We start from the raw sequence: 26,627 nt of genomic DNA on the forward strand, positions 1-26,627 counted from the left end.
CTCTCATAGTGGGACTGGGGAATGTACGGCTCGAGATGCCCAATAAACTTACTTTTGCTTAGAGGTGTGTGTGTGTGTGTGTGTGTGTGTGTGTGTGTGTGTGTGTGTGTGTGTGTGTGTGTGTGTGTGTGTGTGTGTGTGTGTGTGTGTGTGTGTGTGTGTGTGTGTGTGTGTGTGTGGGGCAGGGGAGAGAGACCTTTGTAAATCCAGATTAGAACTGGTCTGATAAATGCTGAGCTGGGTGTAAGGGTCAATTAGGATTTGGAACACAGCTTCCCATCATGCAGTGCTCCCCTGCTTCGCTGATCCCAGAATTTACTGCAGTCTCTGCTTCAGATTTTCTGTTTAGGTTGGGGGAGGGGGGTGAGTCTTTGTGAGTCAGACAGTCTGTGTCCTGTGTCATGGTTCCCCAAGAACATGGAGCTGAGAGGTAACATAACCTCCAGTCATTGCACATGCGCAGTCCTGGCTGGTGAAATCCCAGACCTGTAAGATCTTGGAGGCCTGAGACTTACTGGTTGCAGTGTAGTTGTGAGGGGGAGAACAGGCAGGTGACTCAGATCTGACCTGGGGTACCCTCGACTGGTCTGTGCTGGAGCCAGAACCCAAAGTGGAGGTCGAAGAGCCAGGGTCCCACCAGGAGGAATACCCAGAGCAAGAGGCTTAAGATTCTGACTGGCCTGAAGGTGGGGCCAGGGCCAGGGCCTTAGGGGGAACCAAAGGCCCCAGAGAGGGGACCACAGCTGGAGGGGGTGAAGGATACTATCTGCGAGGCATGGGCCACTGTGTAGGGGAGATACAGAGCTGCAGAAGAGATGTCACCCATAGACATCAGGGGCCTAAATGGATAGTCTCCCACCTGGGTAACATCTGAATTGGTTTTCCATCAGGACAGTTGGCCCAGAAACAGGTGGGCAGGCCGAGATCTAACCAGCACCAGGAAGGCGACCTGTTGCAGGCTACCATCCCTGTTGTATTCATCCCACTCTGACTTAACACAGACATGGTTCTTTGGGTCAATCTGATATCTTTTTTTAGACCAACTCAATAGCTGGAGAAATGTATCTTAGCAAGCTTTTGGGTTTAAAAACCCTTCATTGGGCTGAAGAAGCATCTACAGTTAGTGTGTGTGCTCTTCCTGGATGGAATGAATAGTAAAGAAGCCAGAGTAATGCATCCTGGTATGCATGCAAGAAAGCCAGTCGGTGAAAATGTAAATTGAGGTGTCAGGGCATGAGACAGACTTGGCGCGGGGGGGAATGTAGCAGGCAGAAGTGGAGAGGTACCTATCATAAATCCAATGTCTACATTGAGTCCATGAGTTTTTGTATCGAGGAAGCTAATGAAGTGAAGTTCATAGGCTGTTAAAAGTGTTTTGTAAGTTCCCTTTGAGGATTAGGACAGAGATTGGAGAGAGCGCTTTTCTTGTGAGAAATGTGCCTCCACTGGTAATTGGGTGTTCTTGTCTCTAATAGATTTCCAGTGTGCATTCGTTCTGGTGCGCAGTTGTTCTTTGGTCTCTCTTGCACATTTTCCATCTGGGCATTTGGTGCACTGGATGAGATATATAATGTTTCTGGAGGTGTGGGTGTAAGATCTAGGAATAGTGATATTTCTGCTGTGGGGTGTAATAATTGTAGGGGTACTGGAGATACGTTGGCAGGTTTTGCATTTCTTGTTGTGGCATGGTCTGGATCCATTCAGTGTGTTTTGGGCTGTAGGAAGTTTGCTTCTGGTGATGAGGTTAGCAAGGTTTGGTGCTTGTTTGAATTTACAAAACACTTTTCACAGACGAGTCTATGAGCTTCATTTCATCAGACTCCTTGATACAAAAACTTACGGACTCAATATAGACATTGGATTTATGACACTATAACCTGCTTGACATCTGATTTTTCCCCCCACTCCACAGCCTGTCTCTCACCCCATGATGCCTCAATGTACATTTTTACTGACTGGCTTTCTTGCCTGCATACCAGCCTCTGGCTTCTTTACTGTTTGTTCCATCTGGGAAGAGCACGTGTGCACACACCAACTGCAGGTGCTTTCTCAGGCTGACAATGGGTTTTTAAACCCAAAAGCTTGTCAAGATATATTTCTCCAACTATTCAGTTGGTCTAATAAAAGATATCACATCTGCTCAGAGAACCTTGCCTGTCTGTTCCTTAGACCAACGCGATCCCCAGCTTGGTGATCAGCCATGGTGGGACCCTGGGTGCCCCCTCCAACCCAGGAGGTACCAGTTGCCAAGATGGGAGGTCCCTGCACACTCCCTGGTGGACAAGGAAGTGGATTGGAAGTGCTTCTGGTCTACCTCCGGGTCTGCTGCCGAACGCACTGGGGAGCCCCCCGTGCTTCTGTGGAACGCTTCATTCACCCCACCATCACAGCATTCAGAGCCCCTGCTACCTAGAGTTATGTAGAAAAAACAGTTAAAGCTGTATCTACATCCAAATTGCTAAATCTGTCCGAATCTCTCCAAATTGATTTGGAGGGTTCTGAGTTGATTCAGAGAGATTAAAGCAGGGGTGGGTAAAATGTGGTGTGTGGGCCAAATGGGGCCTGCCAGGCCATGCTATCCAGCCCATGGAGCTCCTAAAAAATTTGGAAAATTAATATTTATCTGCCCCTGGCTGGCTGTCATGTGGCCCTTGATGGCTTGCCAAAACTCAGTAAGTGGCCCTCCACCCGAAATAATTGCCTGCCCCTGGATTAAAGGTTCCTCTGATTTGATAGGGATTTGGAAATTCGGTCACTGAATTGGGCTGAATCTCCACCGAATTGAATTGGGGACTGAAGCTTTGCATAGCCTTACTGCTGTGTTTCCCTGCTCTCTCCTTGCTGTGCTGTGTGCCACACAGAGGCTGCCCATGCAGCTTTTGGCACATGTGCTGTAGGTTGGGTGTGTCTGCTTTAGGGATTAGATGCTTGTTGCTTTCTTGTTGTGCAGGAATTTTTCTACAGAATATTTCTTTTAATAATTATAAGCACTCTACAAAACCTTATATTTACAATACCAAATGGAAAAAAAATCATTGGTCTGGTCACAGTATGCAACGTATCCTTTTCTAGAAGAATTATGGTTTTTTTTTTTATTATATTCTGTCATTTAAAGTTCTCTGGACTCCATAGAAGTTGGTTTAGAAATTAGTCACAAATTTAAAAAATGTACAATATTATTGCACTCTACAGTCTCCAGGTGTTTAAAGATTTAAAGTGTGGGTTTCAGATTTAGAGAACCTGATGCTTACCTCATGATACTTTAATGCACTTAGTGAGACTATTGGGACTGTACTTGAACTATTTGTCTCATGAGTATTGGATCATTTTTCCATATAAACTTTTTGGTGGCTGTTATTTTTGCTTGGCAAGAAGGAAGAATTCAAACTTTAATAGTAAGTTCATCATATGCTTATTTTCATGTGATAAGGTTTCTCTTGGGATTCATCTGAGATTCCTTTCTAAGGTTTCTGAATATATTCACCTTTCTGTAATTTTAGAATCGTTAATGTGAGGTTTGGGGGGAAAAGTACATGTTTTAGACGTCCTTCGTGTGCTATCTTTTTCATTTACATTGAATCAAGCCTCTTAGGGTCTCTTCTACATAGCCAACAGAGTAAAAAGGTAAAACAGTTTTTACCTAGATGCTGTCCAGATGGATTACTGAATGTACAAGTAAATAAGCCTGATTTATCTGAGACAAAAGTTCACTCTACCAAAGTTCAGACTGTATCCATGGTTTCCTTTAGCGATGTACCCATTTCTGAAATTTGCAGAGCTGCCACACGGAGTACTGCTCATACCCTCACGAAACATTGTGCTGTGCCTCTGGAGCTACGTTCCCTTAAGCAAAGTGGATCTTCAATCCTTGTTTGGCTAAAAAAAAAAAAAAAAAACCACAAAGAAAAGAAAAATTAAATCAAAATTATCCACCTCCTAGCATGATGTTACTACTTTGGAATTACTAAATGTGGAATACATGTGGACAGGCCCAAAAATAATGTTATGCTTAATTTGTACTAACTGGTGTTCTTTGAGATCTGTTGTTCATATGTATACTATAGTCCAGGGGTAGGCAACCCCTGGAAGCTGTGCCAGCGTGTGGCATATGAAGGCATTTTACTTTGCATGCACACCTTGGAGAGGGCTGGTGGTGCACTGCCACAACAAGGAGCAAGCCCCTTGTAGTTCCCCCGCCATCCACCCTGGCAAGCCATCATTTTACAAGTTGAGGTTGTAAGCATTTTTGGCACTCTGTTTTATAGCAGGGGTGGGGAGAATATGGCCCGTTGGCTGGATCGAGGCCACCAACGGATTTTGTCTGTCCTGCAGCAGGTGCCGCAGCTTTGTCTGCATGTGTGGCTGATCCCACCTTCCTCAGGTGCACGGTGGGGCTAGGGTGGTGCAGTGGCTAGACTTGCTTCCTGGCAGCTCTGGCAATGGTGGCTCCTTCCAGCTCCTCCTGCCTGGGCACCTCAGCCTGTCTGCCTTACATTGGCTGCTGGGGGCACCAGATAGAGTGGTTGGGTGAGGTCTCCATGGACACCGGGCTGGGACCTGTGCAAATGGGGCATGTGGATGGGATGGAGCCGCAGCACTGCCACGCACCGATCCCTTCCCGCCTGTGGCCCTATCCCATCTCTGGCTGTGCATCCTGCTGTCCAAGGCTGGTCTCCTTAGAGCCCCCAGGATTGGTTGGCGGTGACAGCACAGAGCTGGGGCCTGGGGCAGGGCTGGGGGGAGGATGCTTACCCAGCCTGGTGGGGTGGTGCTGACCCAGTCTGTGATAGCTCACCAAAACTCCTCCCTAAGTGGCTTTTGGGCCCAAATAATTGCCCACTCGCAGTCTATAATCATGAGGGATTCTGGTTGGTGAAAGAACAAAAAGGTGGTTGACCCTGGTCTGTTCTTTAATTTCTTAACACACATTTAACATTAATACTCTTAAAAACAGTAGTAGTATGCTAAATACAATAGTTTCACCTCATCAACCAAGGGCCAAAAAGCACCTCATCTCTGTATATCGCCTTCAAGAAAAAGCAGCAAGATAGGGGAATACATTTTGGCTTGTTTAAATATTTCTATATTTCTTTTTTTAAGTTAGAAACTAAATATTTAATCCTCCGCTAAACATTACTCAGAAATGAGTGAAGATTACAACACTTCTTTTTTCTTTTTATGAATCATTTTTTCCAGTTTGTCTATGCTCAATAGAATAAAAGGAGAAATGCAGATGTAAAAGTTGCAAAACATTCTAATATTATAAAAGCCTTAATCTGTCTGTCTGTCTGTAACGCTTTATTCATGTTCTGATTGATTCACTGATGAGCAGCCAATCAGAGTGCAAGGAAGAAGCATTCAGCCAGGAGGTGGCGGAGCGCTGCAAGATGTGGGGGGGGGGAACACAAGGGACAGTGGGGGGGGGTGGAGGGCCAGCGCAGCTGGCTTTGCCTGCTCCGATGTGCTCCCTGGAGGCAGCGGCAGTGCTAGCCTCGTCCCCCCTGCCCTGCTCCATGCAGGTTGCGATGATGGAGTGGAGGGGGTGGGAGGGCGAGGCCACTCATGCTAGCCTTGGCCTGCTTGTCCCTCCCTTCCATTATCACTGCCTGCAGGGCCAATGTGGTGGTGGTTGGGGGAGGAGCTGGCATGCTGTGGTGGAGGTGGGGGGGGAGGGGAGCAGTGGGCCTGGGCCAGATGTGTGGGGAGGGAGTGGGAGGAGGAAGAGGAGTGAGTCCAAGTGGGGAGAGAAGCCAGCCTGCCATGGCAGTGGAGGGGAGCAGCAGGCCTGGCTGACGGGGCAGCAGTGCGGGGAGGGGGAGGGGAGGAGCAGGCCGCCTCTGCCTCGGGCCTGGGCCCACTCCTCCCCTGCCTCGCGTTGGCCCTAAGCCTGCTCCTCCCGTCCCACTGCTGGGTTGGGCCGGGCCTGCTGCTTCTCCTCCCCTAATCAGCAGGAGGGGCACGGGGCTCTATCCCTGCCCGCTTCCCCCACCCCATCATTCTTAACGGGCAGTTGGCTAGTTTGCATTTAAAAGAATTAAAGTAGAATAAAAATTTAAGCCACTGTTAAATGGTCTCATGCTTAAGCTGTTATATTGTATTCATATTGAGTATATACATTATATTTAGAGGTTGCTGAAATGATTAAGTGCAGATGTTTATAGTACTATATCCCATAGATATAAGTTTTAATGTTTTTCATATTTGGCTTCCAAAATTGACTTTGCAGGTCAGCCATTCCTGATGCAGAGGCAGTTTCCAGTTACCCAAAGCAGAACATCAATAACCCACCTGATATGTCAGGTTGGAACCCATTTGGAGAAGATAATTTCTCTAAGCTCACAGAGGAGGAGCTGCTGGACAGAGAATTTGACCTTCTGAGATCAAGTAAGGGACGCTTGAAGGCTTATTTCGCATCACAATAAATAAGGGCTCTGTAGTTAGCAGTGCCAAAGACTGTCCTTTTTCAGGACAACACAGTCTCTTGTACAGAAAATTCTTTCTGAGCATTTGAGGGCAGAGCTAGGTCCGCCTTCTCACTTTTCTTTCCATTATGAAATTGTTGTGTGCAATGGAAATTCGCTGTCTAGCATTAGTAGTTATTGACTCAAATACTGAAGAAAATGGCAATATCTTAACTCCTAAAATACTGCTTGTGTTACCTTGATTGTTAAGAATCTTAACAGCAGAGGCATGGTGTTCAGATAAATGGGGGACACACAATATAGCTGCTTGCATTATTCCATTTGCAGTTCTTTTCTTGCACACTATAGTAGAAGACTATGTGGGTCCAAGGTGCCCTTTGAAAATGCCTGAAAGAAAAATTGGTCTATTACATTATGTTAATGTTTTGTAATGTCCTTTTGATGAGTGGCTACATGTAAGGGCTGCTTTATTGTTCTGACATGGCAATAGTTGAATAAAATTTTTCTTGAATTTGGATATCTCAATGTTTTTACTTGCAATTACTTGTTCTCTTTAATCACTTTGTGTTCATCAAATAGTCCTTTCTACTGTGACAAATTTTTGTTAGATTAGCCTTTTTTATGTGACCTACAGCCTGCGTTTGTAAGATACGACAGTAACATCAAAGATAAAACATATAATGCCTTGATTGCTAGATTCAGATTTTTCAGTAGTAAATTTGAGGCAAAATTATTTTAATATCAAGTAGCTTGGGTGGGGGAACTTTTTTTCCAGTTAAGCTTTTCTACTAGCTTAATTTTAGGACTGTTTGCAAGCTCCCTATGGGAATATGGCTGGCCAATAAGTTATCTGCAGAAAAGAATATTCAAGAACTGTGTGTTCAGGACGTTAGTTTAAAGTAAATTGTGGTTCCTGAATGTTTATCGTATTGCTATTGCCCATGGATAGTACATTTGTGCCATTTTTGTAAAATGCAAAAGTAACATTGTATAAACAGAGCATCTCCAGTAACACAAAACAGCTGGCCTTGCTTGTGTTGTGGGGGGGAGTTTGATTAAAATTGTTCTTGTTGAAAATAAATATCAGTTCTTTAAAAGCTAGGGTTTTGAACTTGTTCCAGCAGTTGTTTTAAAACGTCAAGTATGATTCCTCAAAAGGAGCTTTAGAACATTAGGAAAAGAAATATTCTGTAATCTGTAGTATGTTTGGGGGGAAAAAAAAGGTTAGCATAACACTTTGTTCTCATAACTCTAAACCACATTGCTGACCACAATTATGGGGTAAGTGACCTTGATGAATAGTAACCTGCATTTGGTTTTGCTGAGCCATGTGTTTCCAGCGGATGTAAGTTAGAGCAAAACATACCAAACAGCATAGAAAATTGAAGTGATTTTATGACCAACGTATAAGGTGTCATTCAGTATTTGTTCTTGCTCAGAATTGTTGGCTATCCTTGCCATATTTCAGTTTTATTAAGTTCACAAAAGAGAAGGGGGACAATTAACAGTGTTGGCTAATTCTTAGGAGAAACAAAATCAAACCTAAACATCAGAAAGTATTCACTTATATAGTGCAATAGTGTTATAAAATTCCAGCAAAATGGAAATTCTAAAATTTTTCTCTGTAGAGAGATGTGTAGTCATCTCTCTATTAGTATTCCTAATGTAAGACCAAGGAGAATATAAAAATAGTTTTAGTAAGGTTTCTGTATAAAGTGGCTCTTGTGATGTTGGGATAGGGCAATCCTAGTTTATAAACAAGATGGCACCAAAAGGCAATTAACATGAAAAAATGCAGAATTATTTTTATTAGTGGCTCCTCTTAATATTATGTTCACTATATTTAATCACTTGCCCTTGAATTGTATAACAGTGTGAATGGGTTTCTTGGAGTGTGGTAGTTGGACGCATTTCTTCTAAATCAGAGGAAATATGTAGGGAAGTTTATAGAACAGCACAGCACAACTTAGATTTTTACATGTTATGTGCCATTTGCTTCCCTTTGTTTCTTATTCATTCTGCTGTTTTATTACAGGCAGCTTATCTTCTTGGAGAAAAAATAAGTATTGGAGCAAAAACTTGTAAATTGCAGTTGCTTAGTTAGGCAGTGAAGAGCATCTGTTTTTTCTTTTACCTATTTTTTGTTGTATATGCTGCTAAAATAACTGTTTACATTTTAAAAAGCACAGTAATATTCCTTGAGTCTGCCCTGGCAGTCTCTAAAGTTACTTTACAGTTTGTTCCAGAGGCTCGTGATATGAGGAGTAAACCCACTAGCATTTTTAATAATGATGTAAATTTAATGCAGTCTCAGAGCTCCACTTATTCAAGGTGTAATACTTTTATATAGCACTGCACCTGTTCAGAAAAGTAATGCTTCTGAGTACAAGTATAAAAAAACCTCTTGTAAAATTCATAATATCTCCATTTATGGACATGCTATGTGACTTGCCCAGGGATAACTTTTGTGTAGTGGTAATGTACAATCTTAAATCCTGCTGAGATGATTTATTTGTATTTCTGCTTGTTATTGTATGACACATTGAAAATGATTGTTTTTTCCTTTAAAGTTTTGCCAATTCAGAGTGTTTCTGAATATTCTCAGATATAATCAAAAATATTGTTACTCTTCTAATAAGATCAGCAGTTTTGCAGAAGAAAGCTTAGTTTGTTACCTGGCATGCTCGCTTTCCCCTCTCTCTCTCACTCATATCCGGAGGAAGTTTTGAAGAATGAGAGTTTAGAGAAGTAAATTGCTAGGTTTTATGCCATCAAATCAAGACAATGATATGATACAGCTCTGTGTGTGTGTGTGTGTGTGTGTGTGTACTCTTCTGTAATTTTTTTCATTTGCTTTGTTTTCACTGGCTTGGTATAATAGGCAGTATTTGAACTTTAAAAGGTCAATTTGTATTGTTGCATCTTAATTTATAAACATGAATTAAAAAAATGTAAAGAGCTGTTGTGTTTACCATAATACAGTCTTCTAGGTTTTCTCTCAAGGGTCTAAGAAGTCCAAACTTTTAGGCTGTAATTTTATATGCAGCTGATCTACATCTCCATCCTAATGTCACTATTACCATTTAATGCATAAACTGGTTAAACTATATAATCACTATGCATAAGAAAACTAAAATTACTTTTGCTGTGATTTAAAATTTTGCTTTCCATGCCCATTGGAGAGAGGAATTGATGCAATTTCAATATTATGCTGTGTAAAATATCTGAATTGTTGAACATGTCTTTATCATTGTGAAAATAATAGAAGAAATTGAATGAAGATCTCAACCCTTTAAAAATATTGATTATTCAGTTGTAGAAAGGAGGTTATTTGTTTCTTTAAAGACCTGTCACTTTTGGTGAAGGGCTAATAAGTGACAGCAGTCTCAGTTGCCTTATTAATTAATACTCTTAAGAAAACTTGTGCAAACTTCATTTCTAGCACATCTTGTGAAAGAGAACCTTGACCAACATATTGAATGTCCTACTGAGCTTGTGAAGAGTTCAACGTACTTACTTCTGCAGCATCAGTGATGAGGAAATTTGATAAACTTGAGTCACAATGGGACTTTGGCTGCTTTCTCCCTGGTCCTCTCTAACATTATTGATTTGATTTAATAATAGTTTGATAATTCAAAGGAAACCATGTCAGCAAGAACTGCTTCACCAAGCTAAGAGGTCACATCAGATGAGAAGGCCTGCTAATTGATGCTTTCTGAGCATCTGCCAAACCACTTCACTTTGAAAGTGTCTTCATGGCTAGGGACAGAAATTATACACAAACTGGTATAAGTGATCGGAAACTGGTTCAAATCTGTAACACAGCAGTAGTTCAGTGTACGTAAACTGCTTTCAAAATGGCCAAAACCAGTTTAAGATAAACCTGGATGGATGCAGTGTCAGACTTAACTGATTTAGGTTAAATCACTTTATTCAACTTCTGTCCCAGATCTCCCCCAGATTCAAGTTCACTCATGGTTTCCCAACATCCCAGGATGCTTTGCACCTCCCCTGTAAGCTCCACTTGTAAGGTGAGTGAGCTAGCTTTGGCCCACGCTGTCTGCTTCAGCCGAGCAAGGAAGCATGCTCTAGCGCTCTCCTCGCCCCCAGCTCTGGCCTGGGCACTACAGGCATGTGGCTATATTTCCAGTATCAAAAGTGAATGTCTGTTCACTTGGTTATCGGTTCAATGTATGCAGCTTAGACAAACCTGCAAAGACTGAATTGATTCAGCATTGGACTTTCTGACTGTCTATACTTAGCCCATGTGTACAACATAAGGTTTCTTCTATAGTTAATCTGTTTACAGAAGCAAGCAGAAATGATGTAAACTGTGTTCATAATCTGTTGTCAATAAGGGTAACGAAAAATATTTCCTAAACAGTTATTTTTGCTCTCAGAAGTTATGCTGAGGAAGACACTGATATATCAGGGCTGTCTATGAATTATCAGACCTAAAACCTAGGGATGCTTTTTGACTCTTTAGCATACTCAGTCTTTTGTGGTTAGAAAACAGCATCGGGATGTTCACATATATTCAGGTAGGCTTTTTGGCAAAAAGTTTCCTCTTTGCTATTTAGGATAGCAACTGCCTTTCAGTCTGTGTACCAAATTAGAATCTCCGAAGACACACTTGGGGACAGAGAAGGCACTCTCACATATTACACTGAAAATGTCTGTGTCTTTTGAATCAGAGCTAAAGTTACCACAGAGCTCAAAAACTGGACTCTTTCAGGAACTAGTCTAAAGGAAACCTTTTATCTCTCGTCCCCTATAATTTCACCTTTTTTCCTTGTATGTTTTCAAAGGCTTTTTGCTTGATAAATAATGTGAAAAGCTTTCCCCTCCCCTCCTTAAACGTCATATCGAAATACTTAGGATTTTTATTTTTCCCAGAGGCCAGATTCTCAGATGGAATCTACATAACAAAGCAAACTTCCACTCAACTGTTCAAATTTGGTTAAAGAGTTTCTCTTCTGAGTTTGTTGTCAACAAAGATGATACAGGCACAAATGGTGGTTGGATTGTGTCTCTCTTTGACATTTGGAGACAAACTAGTCCATGGTGCAAGTGGTCCTCCTAGTGAGAAAATAGTTTAATCTCATTTTAAAAGTCACAGTTTATATTTATCGAGAACAATTTCTTAGTCTTTGTGTTCTGGCAAATGAACCCCCTTTTATTCTTCAAAAGATATAGGTATTCCACAGGAGTTAACTTCCAGCAAGTCAAACTTGCCGGCATGTGTGTGCAACCATTGCGTAGCTGGGGACCCGGCAGGCCCTAGGAAGAGTTTGGGGTAATTATGCCATCACTTCCCAAGTCTCTTAACCTCCCCCTCCCCCTCCCCCTCTCCCCAGCTTATTGTCCAGAATCTCAACACAAAAAGCAGCCTGTTTTCATTTTTCTGGAAGCAGAAATCAAGGGGAGATGGGTCCTAAAATTTTCTCCCTTTTCTTCCTTGCAGGGATTTTACTGACATTTGTATAATGAGGCCTTAAGAGTCCATCTCGGCTCTTGAGAGCTTACAGGCTAAGATGCGACAAGCAACAAAGAAAGGATAAAAAAAAAATACTTTTCAGCAGCCATTCCAAAATGGTCTTTAGTTTAAGTGGAACTTTTTTAGGAAGGATTTTAAGCAGGAATAGGGTTTATAGATCATATAAGGTGTTGTACCTATGAAGAGTATTTAGTGATCAATTGTGAAGATAGGAACAATGCATCAATCAAAAGGTGGTTGAGGCTACTCATCATAGGTCAGAAGGCAAAATGTTAAGAGTTGAACAGGTAATGAAAGCCAGCTAAAATTGTAGCACGTGCTAAAGAATACTCTTAACTCTTCAAAATCCTCAACCTGGCGCTCATGTGCATCCAGTGCAATAGTGAGCAGCTATTTGGAGTGGGAGAAAACAGAATACCTACCCCTTCACTATAAATTGTGCGTTAATTTGACGGTGCCTGTTTCTGGGCCTTTGTGCAATGCCACTTTTTAAAACTTAAACTAAGGTTTTTACATAAAAACTTCAGTGACTCTCACTCTTGGGATTTGCAATAATGAAGAGCTAGTGAGACTTTTCATACAGTCTGATAAATGGGCATACATACAAGTTAGGTTCCCATTTAAGGTGGTGTTTTGCCAGACCTTGTGGTTAGGTGATCAGGTAAAATAGACCGTAAGCAGAGTGTGTGTGTTATGCTTCAGTTACCTCCCTTGACTTCTTGTCTGACATTCAGTGCTGTTGCCCATCCTATCTTTTTTCCAAACAACAGAAATCCACATGGAAGATTCTGACTACTGCTGTAAGAGATGAACCTATCAGCACAGCCACGCTACTCAGATATGCAAGTCTGATGAATGGAAATTTGTCAGGAGGAGAATATAAATATCCCAAGCTTCTAGCCACGTTTTTGTCTTGGTTTTATTCAGCTTCATATTTTAAGGCTTTTAACTGGAGGTTGCTATATTTCAGTCGGCACCATTCTCAGGATTATGAAGCCATATGGTATCATTTTTTGAAATCTCACAGTCTGACCAATTCAGTGCTTATTTTGGGTATCACAACTACTGGTTAATCTGCACTGGAAAGTCGCAAAGTCAGTTTGAGGGGGGAGGCCCCCCCCCCAAAACCCCCCCAACAACAACAACAAAAAACAAACAAACACAAAAACAAAAAGCTATTAACCTGAGTTCTTTTAAACAGGTTCTTGTGCACCTGCCCTTTTCCTTTAGGGGTATTAGGTTTTAGTCATGTAGAGAGGGGAAGTTGGGCAACTGAGAATAGAGGCTTTTTATACTCGCAGAAGGCTCAGCTTTTAAGAGTAGTGTGATGACACCTACTGGGGTAGTTACTTTAAAGTGATTCCAGGACTCTTGAGCGTAGTGCACAATGTTTAGCCTAAATCTGCTGACAGAATTCCAATTATTCGGAGTACTTCCCAGTCTCAACCCTTGGAACATAAGTAACCATTATAAATTGGTGTTCCATGTTTCTTGTTTCACTGGGTTTTTTTTGTGTTATTGAATACAATGTTTAGCTTGGTCTGAGCAGTCTAGAATACTAGGGAATAAACTGCATTCAATATAAAGCTAAACTTGTTTGTTTTTATGCCGCTTAAAAATGGCTGTTGCAATCACTGTACGGTACTGTAATGTAAAGGGATGTTGGTGGGATTATGAATGTTATTGCTTCCCTGGTTCTAGTTGAATATGTTTACCTTAGCTTACCATGTTTTAAAGAAACTGTTTATTTTGATTGCAAAAAATAAATGCTGGTGGATAACTTTAGTGTGTTTAGAAATCATTGTGATAGACTTGATACGAAAATCCAAACAGAAAAGAATGAGTCCCTATCGCAAGGCACACGTGCTGCTTGGAGTACGTAGAATAGCTATATTTTTGCTGGGTTTTTTTTCCATTAACAACCACATGCTATTTTGAGTTGGCTGAGGGTACCATATTTATATGGTGAGGCCCTTTTAAAATGGGGTAGTTGCCAGGACTCAAAGAGGAGTTTTTTCAGAAATATTAAATATCTAAAAATTGGCATAAGACCTGCCATTTTTATTTTATTTTATTTTTTGTTCTGTTCCATTTATTTTTACAGATAGGCTCGTGGACAGGAGAGCATCCTCAGATAAGAATGTGGAGCCATATTCTGCTCCACAGAGCAATCCTCCAGAAGATCCCTTTGGTTCTGTACCTTTCATTTCTCACCCAGGCAAGTTAAAACTGCGCCATCACTACCTCTTTATTTTTATATCTGTCAAGGAAGCTTGTGTGGTTAAATGGCCTAGAAGGACAAATCCACAGCCTTGTGGTTGAAGATCGACTAGAAGATGTTTTCTTTCCTAATGTTACCTTGAGTGCCATTAGTTCAAACCTAATCTATCACCCAATTTCTGATACTTTGATGCATACACAGATTTTGAATGTTAATATGTTAGATTAATGTAACTGAAGTTATTTGGTAACATTTGGAGGTCAGGGTTTTTTTTAACAGACTAAATTTAGGTCATATGAGTACTACTATTTTCTCTCTCTTTCTACCAGCCGCCTTTGTTTGAATGTTTTCTATGCTGTTAGAATCTTCTGTTTCAGCATCAGACTGATACAGAGTTTAACTTTTAGTATGGATATAATAAAAAATCCACGACAGACAATTTTGTTTTTAATAGAAGTTACAGTATTCTAACCGCCATCACTAAACTCAGGGGTCTGAAAATGTTCTTTCTGCTTCTTAATGAATTGACGTAAAAATTTATTGGCTGTTTTGAAGGAGATGACAGAATAGGTGTCTAGGTATCTTTCATTACTTTGAAAAAGCTTCTGTTTGTTGTTCTTTTGGAGCTGATAAGTAAAAAATAAGTAGGCATAACTTGAAGCCACTCTAGTGTGCATATGTTGAGGTAAAAATGTTCTTGAAGTAATTCCGCTTACAATCCATACTTTAATTTTCTCCCATGTGCTAAGATATTTTTTTTTGCTGTCCATCTTCATGCCTTAAATCACCTTTAGATGTGCCTCTTGTGCTACCCACGTTTCCTTTTCTTCCCTTACTTTGCATTCCTGAGCATCGTCTGCTGAAACCTAACACATACTTTTTGACCCTGCGTGGTCAGTTGTTAGCAGAACAGCATTTTCATTGTGTTTTTATTCTTACACTTAAGTAAGAACTTAAGTAAGAGCTAGACTGTGTTAATAGGCCTTCTCTTCCCTGTCTATATTGACTTGTCATATAGGCTTCCTAAACTAGTACTGCTTACCATATGACCTTCTCTTGATTTGTTCCTTTTAATCCTATTAACTCAAAAATGGCTAAATTACCTTCTGTCATCCTGCTCTAAAGACAGTTTAGAATTCCTCCTGAGTTCTACCAAGCTTCTCCTAAGATCTTTGTTCTCCAAAAAACTAGAGACTCTACAATTAATTTTGTTGTAGTATCTACAAAGAAGCTGGCTTGCTTTGTAATAAAGGCTTCATTAATCAAAATAAAGGTGGAAAAATGGTTCTACTTAGAGCAGTGGCCACCAGGTTAACTTATCTCGATTCAACTAATTTATTTTCCTATCCTTAATACTAAGAGCATCTTTTACTGAGAGAATTTAGGATATTTTAATTGCTCCTCAGCCTGTTGAGCCATATAACTATGAAATTGGGTGGTTTTATTAAGTTATATAATGAATACAATCACATTTCCATTTTTGGATGTTAGATAACCTTGGATTCAGGAAAATGAAGGAAGTTTTGGTGTAGGGGTAAAGCTAACTCCAATCCTTTTTTTAACCATTCTCAAACCCTTTTTAAAAGGCTGGCTTCCTTAAAACAAAAAATATCCTTGGTTAATTGAGGGTGAAGGAAAATAAGAGGGTATTTTTGGAAAATATTTGATAGGTATTCATAGTAGAAATTCTGACGCTAAGTACAACTGTTTGGATGGAGTGTTGAGAGAGCTTCAGGACATAGCACTTCAGTAGCTTTTTCATTGGCACATTATCACAGTTGTGGAATATGGATTAATTGGCTTTCTTTCTTCAAGGAAAGAAACATTATGAACTAGTTATAAATTAGTGCTATTTAGTAAATACAAAAGACTGAAAATACATTTTTCTTTAGAAGCTGGTAATCACTTTTACTCCTAAATTCTTGGTGTAGATTTGAAAGACAGTTGGAGCCTATCTAACATCCTTTGTAAGATGTCTGGTACAGTTTTGTACAACTCTGTAAGAGGTTTGACCAAAAAACTTTTTTATTAATCCTTTTAATTTCCAGTAAATGGTTTTAGTAATAATTATGAATGTTTCCATGCATAAATTTCTGCTGTTAATGGTACTTGGTTCACCTAATAATGGTGTTACACTCCTTGCAATAATAAGAAAGTTCGGTGTTTGTTTGAGGAATAAAGTGCATCTACATTACATATTTCAGGGATGTATTCGGTAGCCGTGTTGGTCTGAGACTAGAAGAAATGCAAAACTCTAAAACTCTTGGTTCAGAGAATGATACCTTTTATTAGACAAAGTAAGATATCACAAAAAAATTATCTTTCTTTGCAAGCTTTTGGACACATGCACTCTTCTTCAGGCTTAGGGAAAATTAAAGGTGGTAAAAGTCTCCGTAGGTAGAAAAAATAAACTTCATTTTGCACAGAGGAAGCTGAAGGTAGAAGTCTATGCCTCTGGGTCCATGAGAGTTCCTTTGTGTAAATTGTTCTTTGATATGCAGATAAAGCAGTTTTTCTTCCCTGCTGGTGTCAGATGGCAGAAGGGCAGGGAGGTGTAGAATGTTTTCTTTCTTGTTTAGCAGTGAGGTTTGTAATTCCAAAATTGGCTAACATTTGGCATCTTCCATGTTTCAGAGGTGTATTTGGTAGTTGTGTTGGTCTGAGACAAAAAGAAATACAAAACTGTAAAACTTTTGTTTCAGAGTGTGCCTGAAAGCTTGCAAAGAAAGATGTACTTTTTTGCAATTTTTTAGTTGGTTTAATAAAAGGGTATCATCTCTGAACCAAGAGTGTTAGTTTTGCTTTTCTACATTACATATAAAGCTTGAGGGAGGGAAAAAAAAACCTGAAAAAGGAATATATATTTCATCTAAGTGCTGAGATTGCTTTCATGATTTGGTCAGATGTTTTAGTTTTTAGTCAGAAGTAGAAGTATCTGCACTGTAATTTATGTTTACCAGCTATTACCTAGATGTCCCTGTATATGCCTTCAAGTCATGCAAAGCCTAATAGTGGTTGTGTCCTTGTCTTGCAACTCTAGCAATCCAAATTAATAGAGGTTGTATAATTTCAAGACTTCAGGTTTCATTAGACTTTGCCATTTCCTTGGAAGTTTTTTCTGCTGTGTAGTTCTTTATTAATTGGAATGTTGATTTTTGTCTTTCTTTTGGAATGAGGTGTAGGCCTTCGAATCCCATGTTTTTTGCTGCCTGAACTGTATCAGAGTTCTGTTACAGGGACTACTTCATTTTCTTCCTGTTGTGATGATAATCTAATAGTCCTTTGGTAGCTACAACAGTTGGTTACATGGACGTGACATATTAGGAAAATACTTATTTTGTGTATCTTTTAGTTGCCTAATGCAGAGCAGGAGATGGGAACAAATGGACAGCACCACCTGACTAGCCAATTCTCTATATGCTATTCATAGTCTACAAAGAGCTTGGGAGCTATTAGTATAAGAAATGCTGCAGTAATGCCATGTTCAGTACATGGTAGTGGGTGCTTGCAATTATCTTGAGGGGAATTTTATGGCCAGTGGCGGGTAAATGCTTTGACAGTTTGGTACTATGCTTGAATGATCCACGTTATGACTAGAAAAAATACTGTGGACTCCCAAGAGTGACCAGCTCTTGTGCCCTTCATTGTGGATGGGCATAGGCACTTCAATCCAGTAGTTATGGCATGTCACAGGCAAGGAGGACCTTCCAACTAGATGAAAGAGGCCCTTTTTTGCCTTTGAGAACAGGAAATTAACAGAAAACTCTTGAGTGCAATAGATTGCATGTTTTTGATCTGCTTACGGAACAGCAGAAACTTAAGTCTTGAAGTAAAAGTTGTCTTAACCTTTTAGACTTTTGTATATGGTTTTAAAGATCCCTGTGTGATATGTATAAAAATAAAAATCGTATTGTTATATTTATACAAAAGTAGCAACTTATCAGACTTTTAGTTTACGCTGCCCCCTCTCAAAAAGTAATATTTGAAGTACTACAGACTATTTTTTTTCTCTTTTTTTGGTGCATATTTATTTTAGGACTTGCTGTGCATATGCATTTCTAGATGTGCAATAAAAGAAAAATAGGCAAAGAAAGCCTGAAATAAATGTTTGAGTTGCCAGAAAACAAGAAGTCTCTCATAGAAAAATCTTAGTGTTAAACAAAAGAAAGGCCTTTTAGAAAAAACAAGGAGCATCCCAAACAGTTGATAAGAGTGGTGCAGGTACTCAGTTTTGATATGGGAAGCCCAAGTTTAAGTCTCTGACTTGAATCTGACAATGTTTTAATTGGTCAGTTTTCGCCAGTCTGAGATGTCTGTCTTGGTCATTCTCACTCAGTTTGTCTAATAAAAGATATCACATCTACTCAAAGAACCTTGCCTTGCTCATTCACACACAGTCATTTTGACCAAAAACTTAACTGTGGACCCAAGAAACCTTCCTAACAAAATTGAGTGAAACACTTCGTTTGAAAAGATTAAACAAATCAATGTTTTGTGATTAAAAACATTTTTATAAAGAATTTCTCAACTCTAATTACAATGTGCTGTTTAAATATCAGGTTGTAGAACTTCCTGGAGGGGGTAGGGGGAAAGGGAAGGAAAGCATAATTTAATTAATCCTATTCAACTTCCAGGAAAAATAATGTTTATGACAAATTATCATTTTCTTATACTGCCAAATAACATTTTAAGGCTTGACTTTTAAAATTTGATAAAGTCAAAGTTTCTGGTAACTCTTTTTGGGAGTTTTCTTGAGTATGGGTTGAATGCAGTTTTGTTTCATTAAAAAAAAGCAACTTCCTTCCTCCCTTCCAAAATTAGAGTGGTGGGTTAACCAGCAGGGTGTATGGGAAAGGTGTGGGGACTCTGAATGAAGTTATAAGGTGGTGGGGGGAGTCCTAGGTGGAAGGTGAATTCAGCATAATAAGCATTATGGGATGACCTCTCCTTTAAAGCTGTTGGGGTGGATCCAGGATTTTACAAAGGGTGGGTGGGGTGCAGAACCAGTGACCAGCACTGTAGAGGTAGTGGCTCCCAGCCTCTGTGCTCGCAGCCTCTTCCCCTCCTGCCTGTGTGGCCAGATTCTGCTATGGGAGCAGCAACCAGGGATTAACATTTAAGTCCTGATGAAGGTAAGAATTCTACCCCCCTGCCCCCTTCCTTTCCATGCTTACCAACATATTCCTGCCCCTCTTCTTTCTCCCTCCCCCACCTGCCAGTTCTGATGTCCTTGTTGCCCTGGGGCAATGGGAGCTCCTGTCCTGTTCCAGGTGGGCTTTGTGGGGGTGGGTTCAGCCTGGGACTGCAGCAGTTGGCAGGTGGGTTCCTCCCTGGTCCCTTTCCCTCTCCGTGTTCCACTCACCTGCTGCAGCTGCTTCTGCTGTCCAGAGTTGAGCCCAGCCCCTCCGGAGTATGGCTGGAGTGGGATGGTCAAGCTTCCCTTGCACTAGGGATAATGGGGGCACTGGTAGCAGCAGGTGGGGGCATGAGAGGGGAAGGGGATGTGCCTCTGAGTACAGAAGGTGTAGGGAAGGAGTGGAATTCTTACCTTCTTTGCAACTTAAAGTCCCAGGCTGCTACTCCCATTCCATGGTAAGAAAGGGGGTGCAGCCATGCCAGTGCACATCCTCTGGATCCACCCTGGGTATCATGCCTCAGCTTTGTCCAGCCCCATCCCAAGCTAAGACCCTGAATTCCAACACTGCCTGGTAATCTGAACTGTGGTTCCCTTTGCTGGCAAGAAACTCATACCATAACTGTCTGGTTGCTCTGCTGTGGTCAGGGGGTATTCTCCCTAATTCTGTAATCAGATTTGTCTGACCACTCCTACTTCTGTCTTCCTTCCACAGACAGGAGGGAATTTCCTTTGCATCTTGGCTCCCAAGCCTGCAGGACCCGAGACAGGGAGTATGCAGTGGGAGCTTCTGTTCTTGTAACTTGCTGTGGGAGCCTTTAATCTTTGTGCCCTTTGCAAGTGCAGGTTTTGCAGGAGCTCCTAATGGTCCCTTTGGCACTGTGTCTCTTGGATTAGAGGGACTCTGCTGGTTGACATGCAGCTTCCTGTGTTTGTCATAGTAGTTGAGCTGTGTGATTTGGCACAAGCTGAAGTTGAGACTTAGCACAGAGCAGCCAGCTGTGAGTAGGATGAAAATGCTTTGTCCTTCTACACAAGTACATAATAAAGAAAATGACTATACTTGAATAGTTGCTAGTACTCTGTATAGTGGTCAGCAAAGTGACTTTTGTTTTTATGGTATGCTCTGCCATGGTGCAGTGCCTGTAATGAATGTTCATTGGAGACCAGATTTCTTTCTTTTAAGGCTTTTGGTATGCTTCTTTCAAGAAAGTTGTATGTTACCAGTGTTCTGCGTATTGTGGTTTGGCACTTGTGAATATGGTTTACAAAGAAATATTATACATTGTGAAGTAGAATCACTGGGACAAGCCTGCATAAAATAGTTTACTATGTAATGCTAAAATATCAAATGCCTTGATTCCACAGTTCTCCAAGGGCATGCAAAATGCACATTGGTACTCTTGAGTTGTATGATGCAGCCAATTTTTGTTAGTATTTTAAATGAATCCCCACCTCACAATTAGTTGTAGTTCACATCTATTAACTTTACTGTTTTTGCTTTTAATAAGAAAGTAAGGCAGCAATAATTTCTGTAATTGTAGGTGTCAAACAAATTTTCAGTCTTAAGGCAAATTGTAGGTCTAAGACAACATTGCACACTGTTCTTCTGTGTTGTTATTTTTCATTCTTTCCTTTTTTTTCTTTCTTCCTTTTGGAGCGGGGACCTATAGGGTTTTATAAAACTATGTACCTCAAGAGTCAGTATGATGCTATAAAAGTTTATTTCATTCCCTTTGCTAAAGTGTATCAATAAATGAGAATCACATAATGTGTACATCACAGATGCTTTATAGTGGCAAGTTTCTTGTCATGTAGCATGAACACTTGCCAGTGGCATCATAATAAATTTAAAGTTTTATAGGTCAGTATGTGTTTAAGACAAAAAAAAATACAAGCTAATAAATAAATATTGGGGAGAGATGTTTTGATTTCCAAGTTTTGTTTGTCTTGATAATAGGAGCAGCAAGCTATATAAATCCATTTCAGTATTTAGCAGCTGCTGCTCTGCCTGTTGTCCAAGAAATTGTGCAGATTTATTTGAAACATGCCAGTAATCCTTGGGCCTGACATGTGGCAAATTACTCTGAAATGATGGCATCAGTATGTTACCAATTCAAAGGAAGCTTAAAGCCCTTATGCCCCACTCCTTTCCTCCACCTCCGTCAGCCCCTAACATGATGAGCCAGCAGAAGGCATGTAATTACTACAGTTGTTGCAAGCCATTCATCCTCTTATAATCGGATGTCTAGAGAGAGAACATCTGAACAGAAAATTTCCTTGAAGATTGGGATCTTCTTATATGATTAAAGATGTTCCACCTGCCTTGCATTTGAGTGAACAATTGTCTTCTACAAGATGCAAACCTGATTAGAAGTATAGTAATCTGAGCAGTCCATTCTGAACAGATGTTACTCCACATTTCTTTAGCTTATTTATAAATATATAATTGAAAATGTCTTCCAGCAGTTTACAGGTTGAGAAGATTAATATTTAATTTTGAAAGTGCATTTTGACAGCAGTATTAAGAATTCATTAAATAACAATGAGCATATTTTCCCTTTGGGCATTTATTTTGATTATAACATTCTTTGGAAATTAAGTTTAGATTTATTTTAGTAACTTTGGAGTAATGGGGAGGTTGAATGTGGGTTAAAAATAAAGTTATTGTCATTTTCTTTAGCAGAAAAAGTGAACTTTGATAATGTGAATGAACCTCTATTTACATTGGAGCTTTTTTATATTTATTCTTACATGCTAGGGTTTATTTTAAGGCTCATGAATGTTATAAGTAGGGCTTTAGCCCTGAAATAAATAAGAATTTTATTAATGTTATGGGAATAAGGACAGTTCCCAAGAAGCATGTTTGAGATTTGTATAGCATGATCAAATAAGTCGTGTAAGTTACCTCAAGCAATTGTGAATGGACTGCAGGCTAGACCTCTCCTACATGCTGTGTTCTATATAAGGACGTGTTCTGAGCAGTAGCTATTAATTTCTGCATTATTGTGCTGTAATTTTGCACTGTAAGATGATAAGATCTGGGTTCTTTCCTAAAATTCAAGGAGATAAGTCAGATGAGTAATAAAGTCTCCTCTTTGTAAACATATAAAAAGTCCACTCTTCAGGGAATAAATGAAAGTGAGAACTAGATGTCTGCTACCATAAACACCCGACATTCACTGTTCACTGTACTGTTGAGGACTTCAGAATTGCGCATAGTCTCAAGAGACCTTACCAATAATAAGCTGTCGCAATAACTTCTTTGCTTCCACTCACTAAAGAAATTAACTTTTCTATTCATTTTTTTCATTACAGAATGCAGTAATTTGGTTCTTTATATATAAAAAATTAGAGATATGCACAGCTGAACAAATTACATTGAGTTAATTTTCCCTCCCCCTTTATCATGTCAGCTTTATGGTAATTATTTTATGTAGTCACTCCCATCCCACAAGTGCTAAACTGTAGTAACCTAGCTCTGTTTTGTTCAGCAGCAAGCTGTCCCATTTTAGCTTTCACTTACTGCAAGAAAGAAGCAGACACATGCAACAGTTACTTCAGAACAGCTGACCCACACTAAGTCTTCCTCCTTTCCCATTCAACAAGGTATAATTTGTTCCTATCCATACTCAAAACTATTCATGCATATTTTGGGGGGAAGGGGTGGAGGATGTGGAAAAGCACTCTTTATATAGAAATTTAGGAATTCAGAATTTCTTGTCCTATATTGTACCTATACATAGTATCTGACAAAGTAGTTGTTGCTTACAAAAGCTCATGCCTCTCTGAACCATTTAGTCTCTTATGGGCCACCCTGCCCTGCCTGTGTTTCAACTAAAAGGACTAATAAGAACTAGTTGTATAATACACTAATGTTCTAAAATAAATAGTAAAGCGTTTATACAGTATATCCAGGGATTTTTTTCATAGTTATTTGTATATTTTTGCATATCAGTAAAAATGTAATTGACTTATTTCTTCTGCCAACTTCCTCCTCAGGAGACTGATAATCCATGATGTCTTGTGGGCTTTCTCTTCCTATATCCAAAAAGGAGCCTGTTTGTCTTCTTTACTCTGGTTTGAATAAGTAATGCCACTGGAGTTGGTGGAAAAAACAATGGCATAAAACACGTAAAAGTGGGAAGAAAACCAGGCTCATGATATATCAGAGAGTCAAGGAAGTAGGGCTGGAAGGGACCCTGAGAGGTCATCTAGTCCAGCCCCCTTGCCTGAGGCAGGATCATCCCTATCCAAATCATCACACAACCATAATCTCAACTCTGCATAAGACCCTAATCTGCCACAGGTAAAGCAGGGGAACCGGGGCAAAGCCACGATGCACTCCACCAGGCAGACAGGATGGGGATGTGGCTAGGCCAGGCAGAACCAAGGGACCTGCTGTGGGCTGGATAAAATCCCTTAGTGGACTGGATTTGGCCCACAGGCCATATTTTGCCCACCCCCAGTCTACAACTTCTCTAGGCACTATATTCCACTGCCCCACTATTCTAACAGTGAAGAAGTTTCTTTGGATATCCAATCTAAATTTATTTTGCTGTAACTTCAAGCCATTGGTCTGCATCCTCCTCTCTGCAGCAGGAGAGAAGAGGTGTTTTCCATCTTCTGTTTGGCAGCCCTTCAAGAATTTGAAGACTACTGTCATGTCCCCTCCTAAGTGCCTTTTCCACAAGCTGAACATACCTAGCTCCTATCTGTATTCTCAGCTATTGCAAAAGTTTAATTGCTCCAGAAGTTCTATCTGTTAATTTTGTAACTGCAAAACTAGAGGTAAAACATATGAAGCAAAATGTGATTATTATTATTTTTGCTCAAATTATGGGGTGGGGGGGAAGTCCAGTTTGGATGAATTATTTTGTGTGATTCTTATCAATCCCTTTTTTCAATATGGAGTATGTCAGAACATTTTTCAGGATATGAATAAAAAAAATACTGCACTAATGCTCCTGGGCATCTTTTATTATACATCCTCCAAGAGAGAGTTTTCACTTTTACCTGTGCACACAGAGAAATGTAACGAAGGTTTAATACCTGCTTCTATTACTAGGACTGATTGTTTGCCTTAAATAAGTTGCTTAGTCATTAAATAAATTTTACAAGCGACTTCTCGAGCTCTTCCAAGTAGCATGAGGAAGGTGAGGTAAGAAGACTTATTTTTTCCTTTAAGATCTAGAAGCAATCAAGCCATAGAAGCAGTATATTTTCTTATGTGGGATTTTTGTCCCAAAGGGCTTATTTTTAAAATTGGAGCTAAAAGTTTAGAACAAACTTAACAATATCCAGAGTTCATTATAGTATATATTGATAATAGTTGCATCCAGATTTACAAAGGGGAAATGATCATGCAGTTCAACAGTCTTTTAGCAGTTCTAGTGAAAAAATATCATAAACTCTGAATATCATTCTAAAATTTCAGTTGGTGGGCGTATTTAATTACAGAGTAGTTTATTTGGATGAAAATTGTAAAACATTTATCTAATCACACTTCACCTAGAGCTGTTTTCCTGGGGATGATCAAATTTGCTTTTGAAACTCTAAAAACTTGATCTCTTGTTCTTCATATCTAACATGTTTAATTGATAACAGAATGCTGATATAAAATTGTATTACAGAAGATCTTAAATAGGATTAAGGAAACACATACTTTTTCTTCCTCCTGTATTCTCTCCTTTCAAGTTTCATCACAGAGACTGCGTTTCAGAATTTCTTGTTAGACTTGGGCCAAAGGTAAACAAAGAATGAACTTTAGTCTAGGCAGTGACATTCAGAAAGCCCAAGGTAGAATTGATTTAAGTTGCACAGTTTTCTGTAAGGGGCATAGTTTGGATTGGCAGCAAACTACACATAGTCCTGCTTTGTTCAGGGGAGAAGAAGACAAACATTAGACTAGGTTCCACCATTTTTAAACCAGTCTGTGTGTGCTGAACTTCTGTTTATGGGTATAGATTTGTTTCCAGTCACTTATAGACATTACACTTTTCCCAGCCTACCTGGCTTCAGTTTCCTCCAGTTCTACAAACAGCTTCTGCTTTTTTTTTTTTTCTTTTTTTAAAAGAAGTTTGAAATAGGAGCTTGGAATAAGATCAGTATGTTCTTTTATACAAGTTCTTTGGGTTGCTGCAGTAGCTAATTTGCCAAGGCTTTGAACCTAACGCTTTCTACCTAAACCTGTAAAATCCAAGCTATTATGTATGTCTTCACTCTGTAACAGAGGATATTCTATCACAATAGAAAGTATTGAGCTGTTATCAGAGATTTTCAAAGTATGGCTGTTGGCACAGAAATAAAATACAGATAGAGAAAAACAATTGACTCGTATCTGATTGATACATTTTTACTCAGCTTGTTTGGAAACCATGTGATCTTGCCCCCCCTCCCCCCCGCCAGCAACAGGAAAAGGACTTTTGTATATTGTAACTATTTTGCAGTCACAATCGAAAAAGATGGGAAGCACAAGATAGAGTTGTAAATAGCTGTGGTGGTGTAGCGATGATGATCCAGGAAATATACAGGAAACAAAGGATAATACTGCGAACAGTGCTTTGCTCCCTCCCTCACAAGGGGATTTCTTTACTCTTCCGTTCCAGCACCACCTTGGCTGTAGGGACTGAAATTTCCAATTCTCCCCTCCCCTCCCAACACACCTTTCTGAACAAGGGCAGCTGTCATCGTGTCAGGGATAAAGTCCTCTTCTCTGAGTCTTCCTTTTTTGGATCTGAGCTTTTGTGTTCCTCTACCCCAAACATACCTTGCTGCTTTTGTGTATCTGGCCCTATGATGGGAGTGTCTGCTGGACACATTTAGTGAGGTTCCTCTTTTACTTGTCCAGGTTCCACCCCATGACTTCCCTGCCCTATGAAGTAATTAGTTCAGGATCCTGATACAGTTTTAAGCCTTAGATTCCTTAAGGTCTGTTGCATGTAATCTGTGCCCAGCCTTGGCCCTTGTTTCAAGTTCTCTGTCTTGGCAGACTGATGTCTGTGAGGTTTCCATTTCAGCATGGTGATTCTAAATGGAAAAAAATTAACTGGATCCTGACTTTGCCTTCCTTCCTGAAAGCTCATTTCCTTGATTAACTTTTTTCAGCTTGATACATAAGGTCATAAGCAAGCTAAAAGATCGTTATATTGGACATACTTGATTCTTCTATTGTTTGGACTGAGACATTTGAGAAATTAAGACTTGGTAGCCATGCAAGCAGCAGGTGCTTAGCAGTGATCTAGGGCAGATTCTTCAAAGGGAGCACTTATTCCTCAAAGGGAATTACAGTACTTTCTGGGCCCCAGGTTAAAATGATGCAGCAAAGTTTGTATGCCAATTTGTGCTGGTAGC

At 40.0% G+C, this 26,627-nt stretch overlaps 1 protein-coding gene across 3 annotated transcripts in view; it reads left to right on the plus strand.

The window, feature by feature from the left end:
• The window catches only part of BMP2K (BMP2 inducible kinase), a 135,957-nt gene that overhangs the window by 86,046 nt on the left and 23,284 nt on the right, over window positions 1-26,627 (plus strand). For 2 of the 3 annotated variants that reach the window (XM_090036909.1, XM_090036908.1), the window contains exons 14-15: window positions 6,227-6,384; window positions 14,024-14,137. In XM_090036909.1, the coding sequence (XP_089893035.1) occupies window positions 6,227-6,384; window positions 14,024-14,137 (272 nt within the window). The remainder of the gene's footprint in view (window positions 1-6,226; window positions 6,385-14,023; window positions 14,138-26,627) is intronic. The other variant, XM_090036910.1, reaches the window with a different exon arrangement.

The sequence above is a fragment of the Crocodylus siamensis genome, chromosome 2 (genome assembly GCF_052110815.1).
Source record: "Crocodylus siamensis isolate JL-2025a chromosome 2, ASM5211081v1, whole genome shotgun sequence".
Taxonomy (NCBI): Eukaryota; Metazoa; Chordata; order Crocodylia; family Crocodylidae; genus Crocodylus; species Crocodylus siamensis.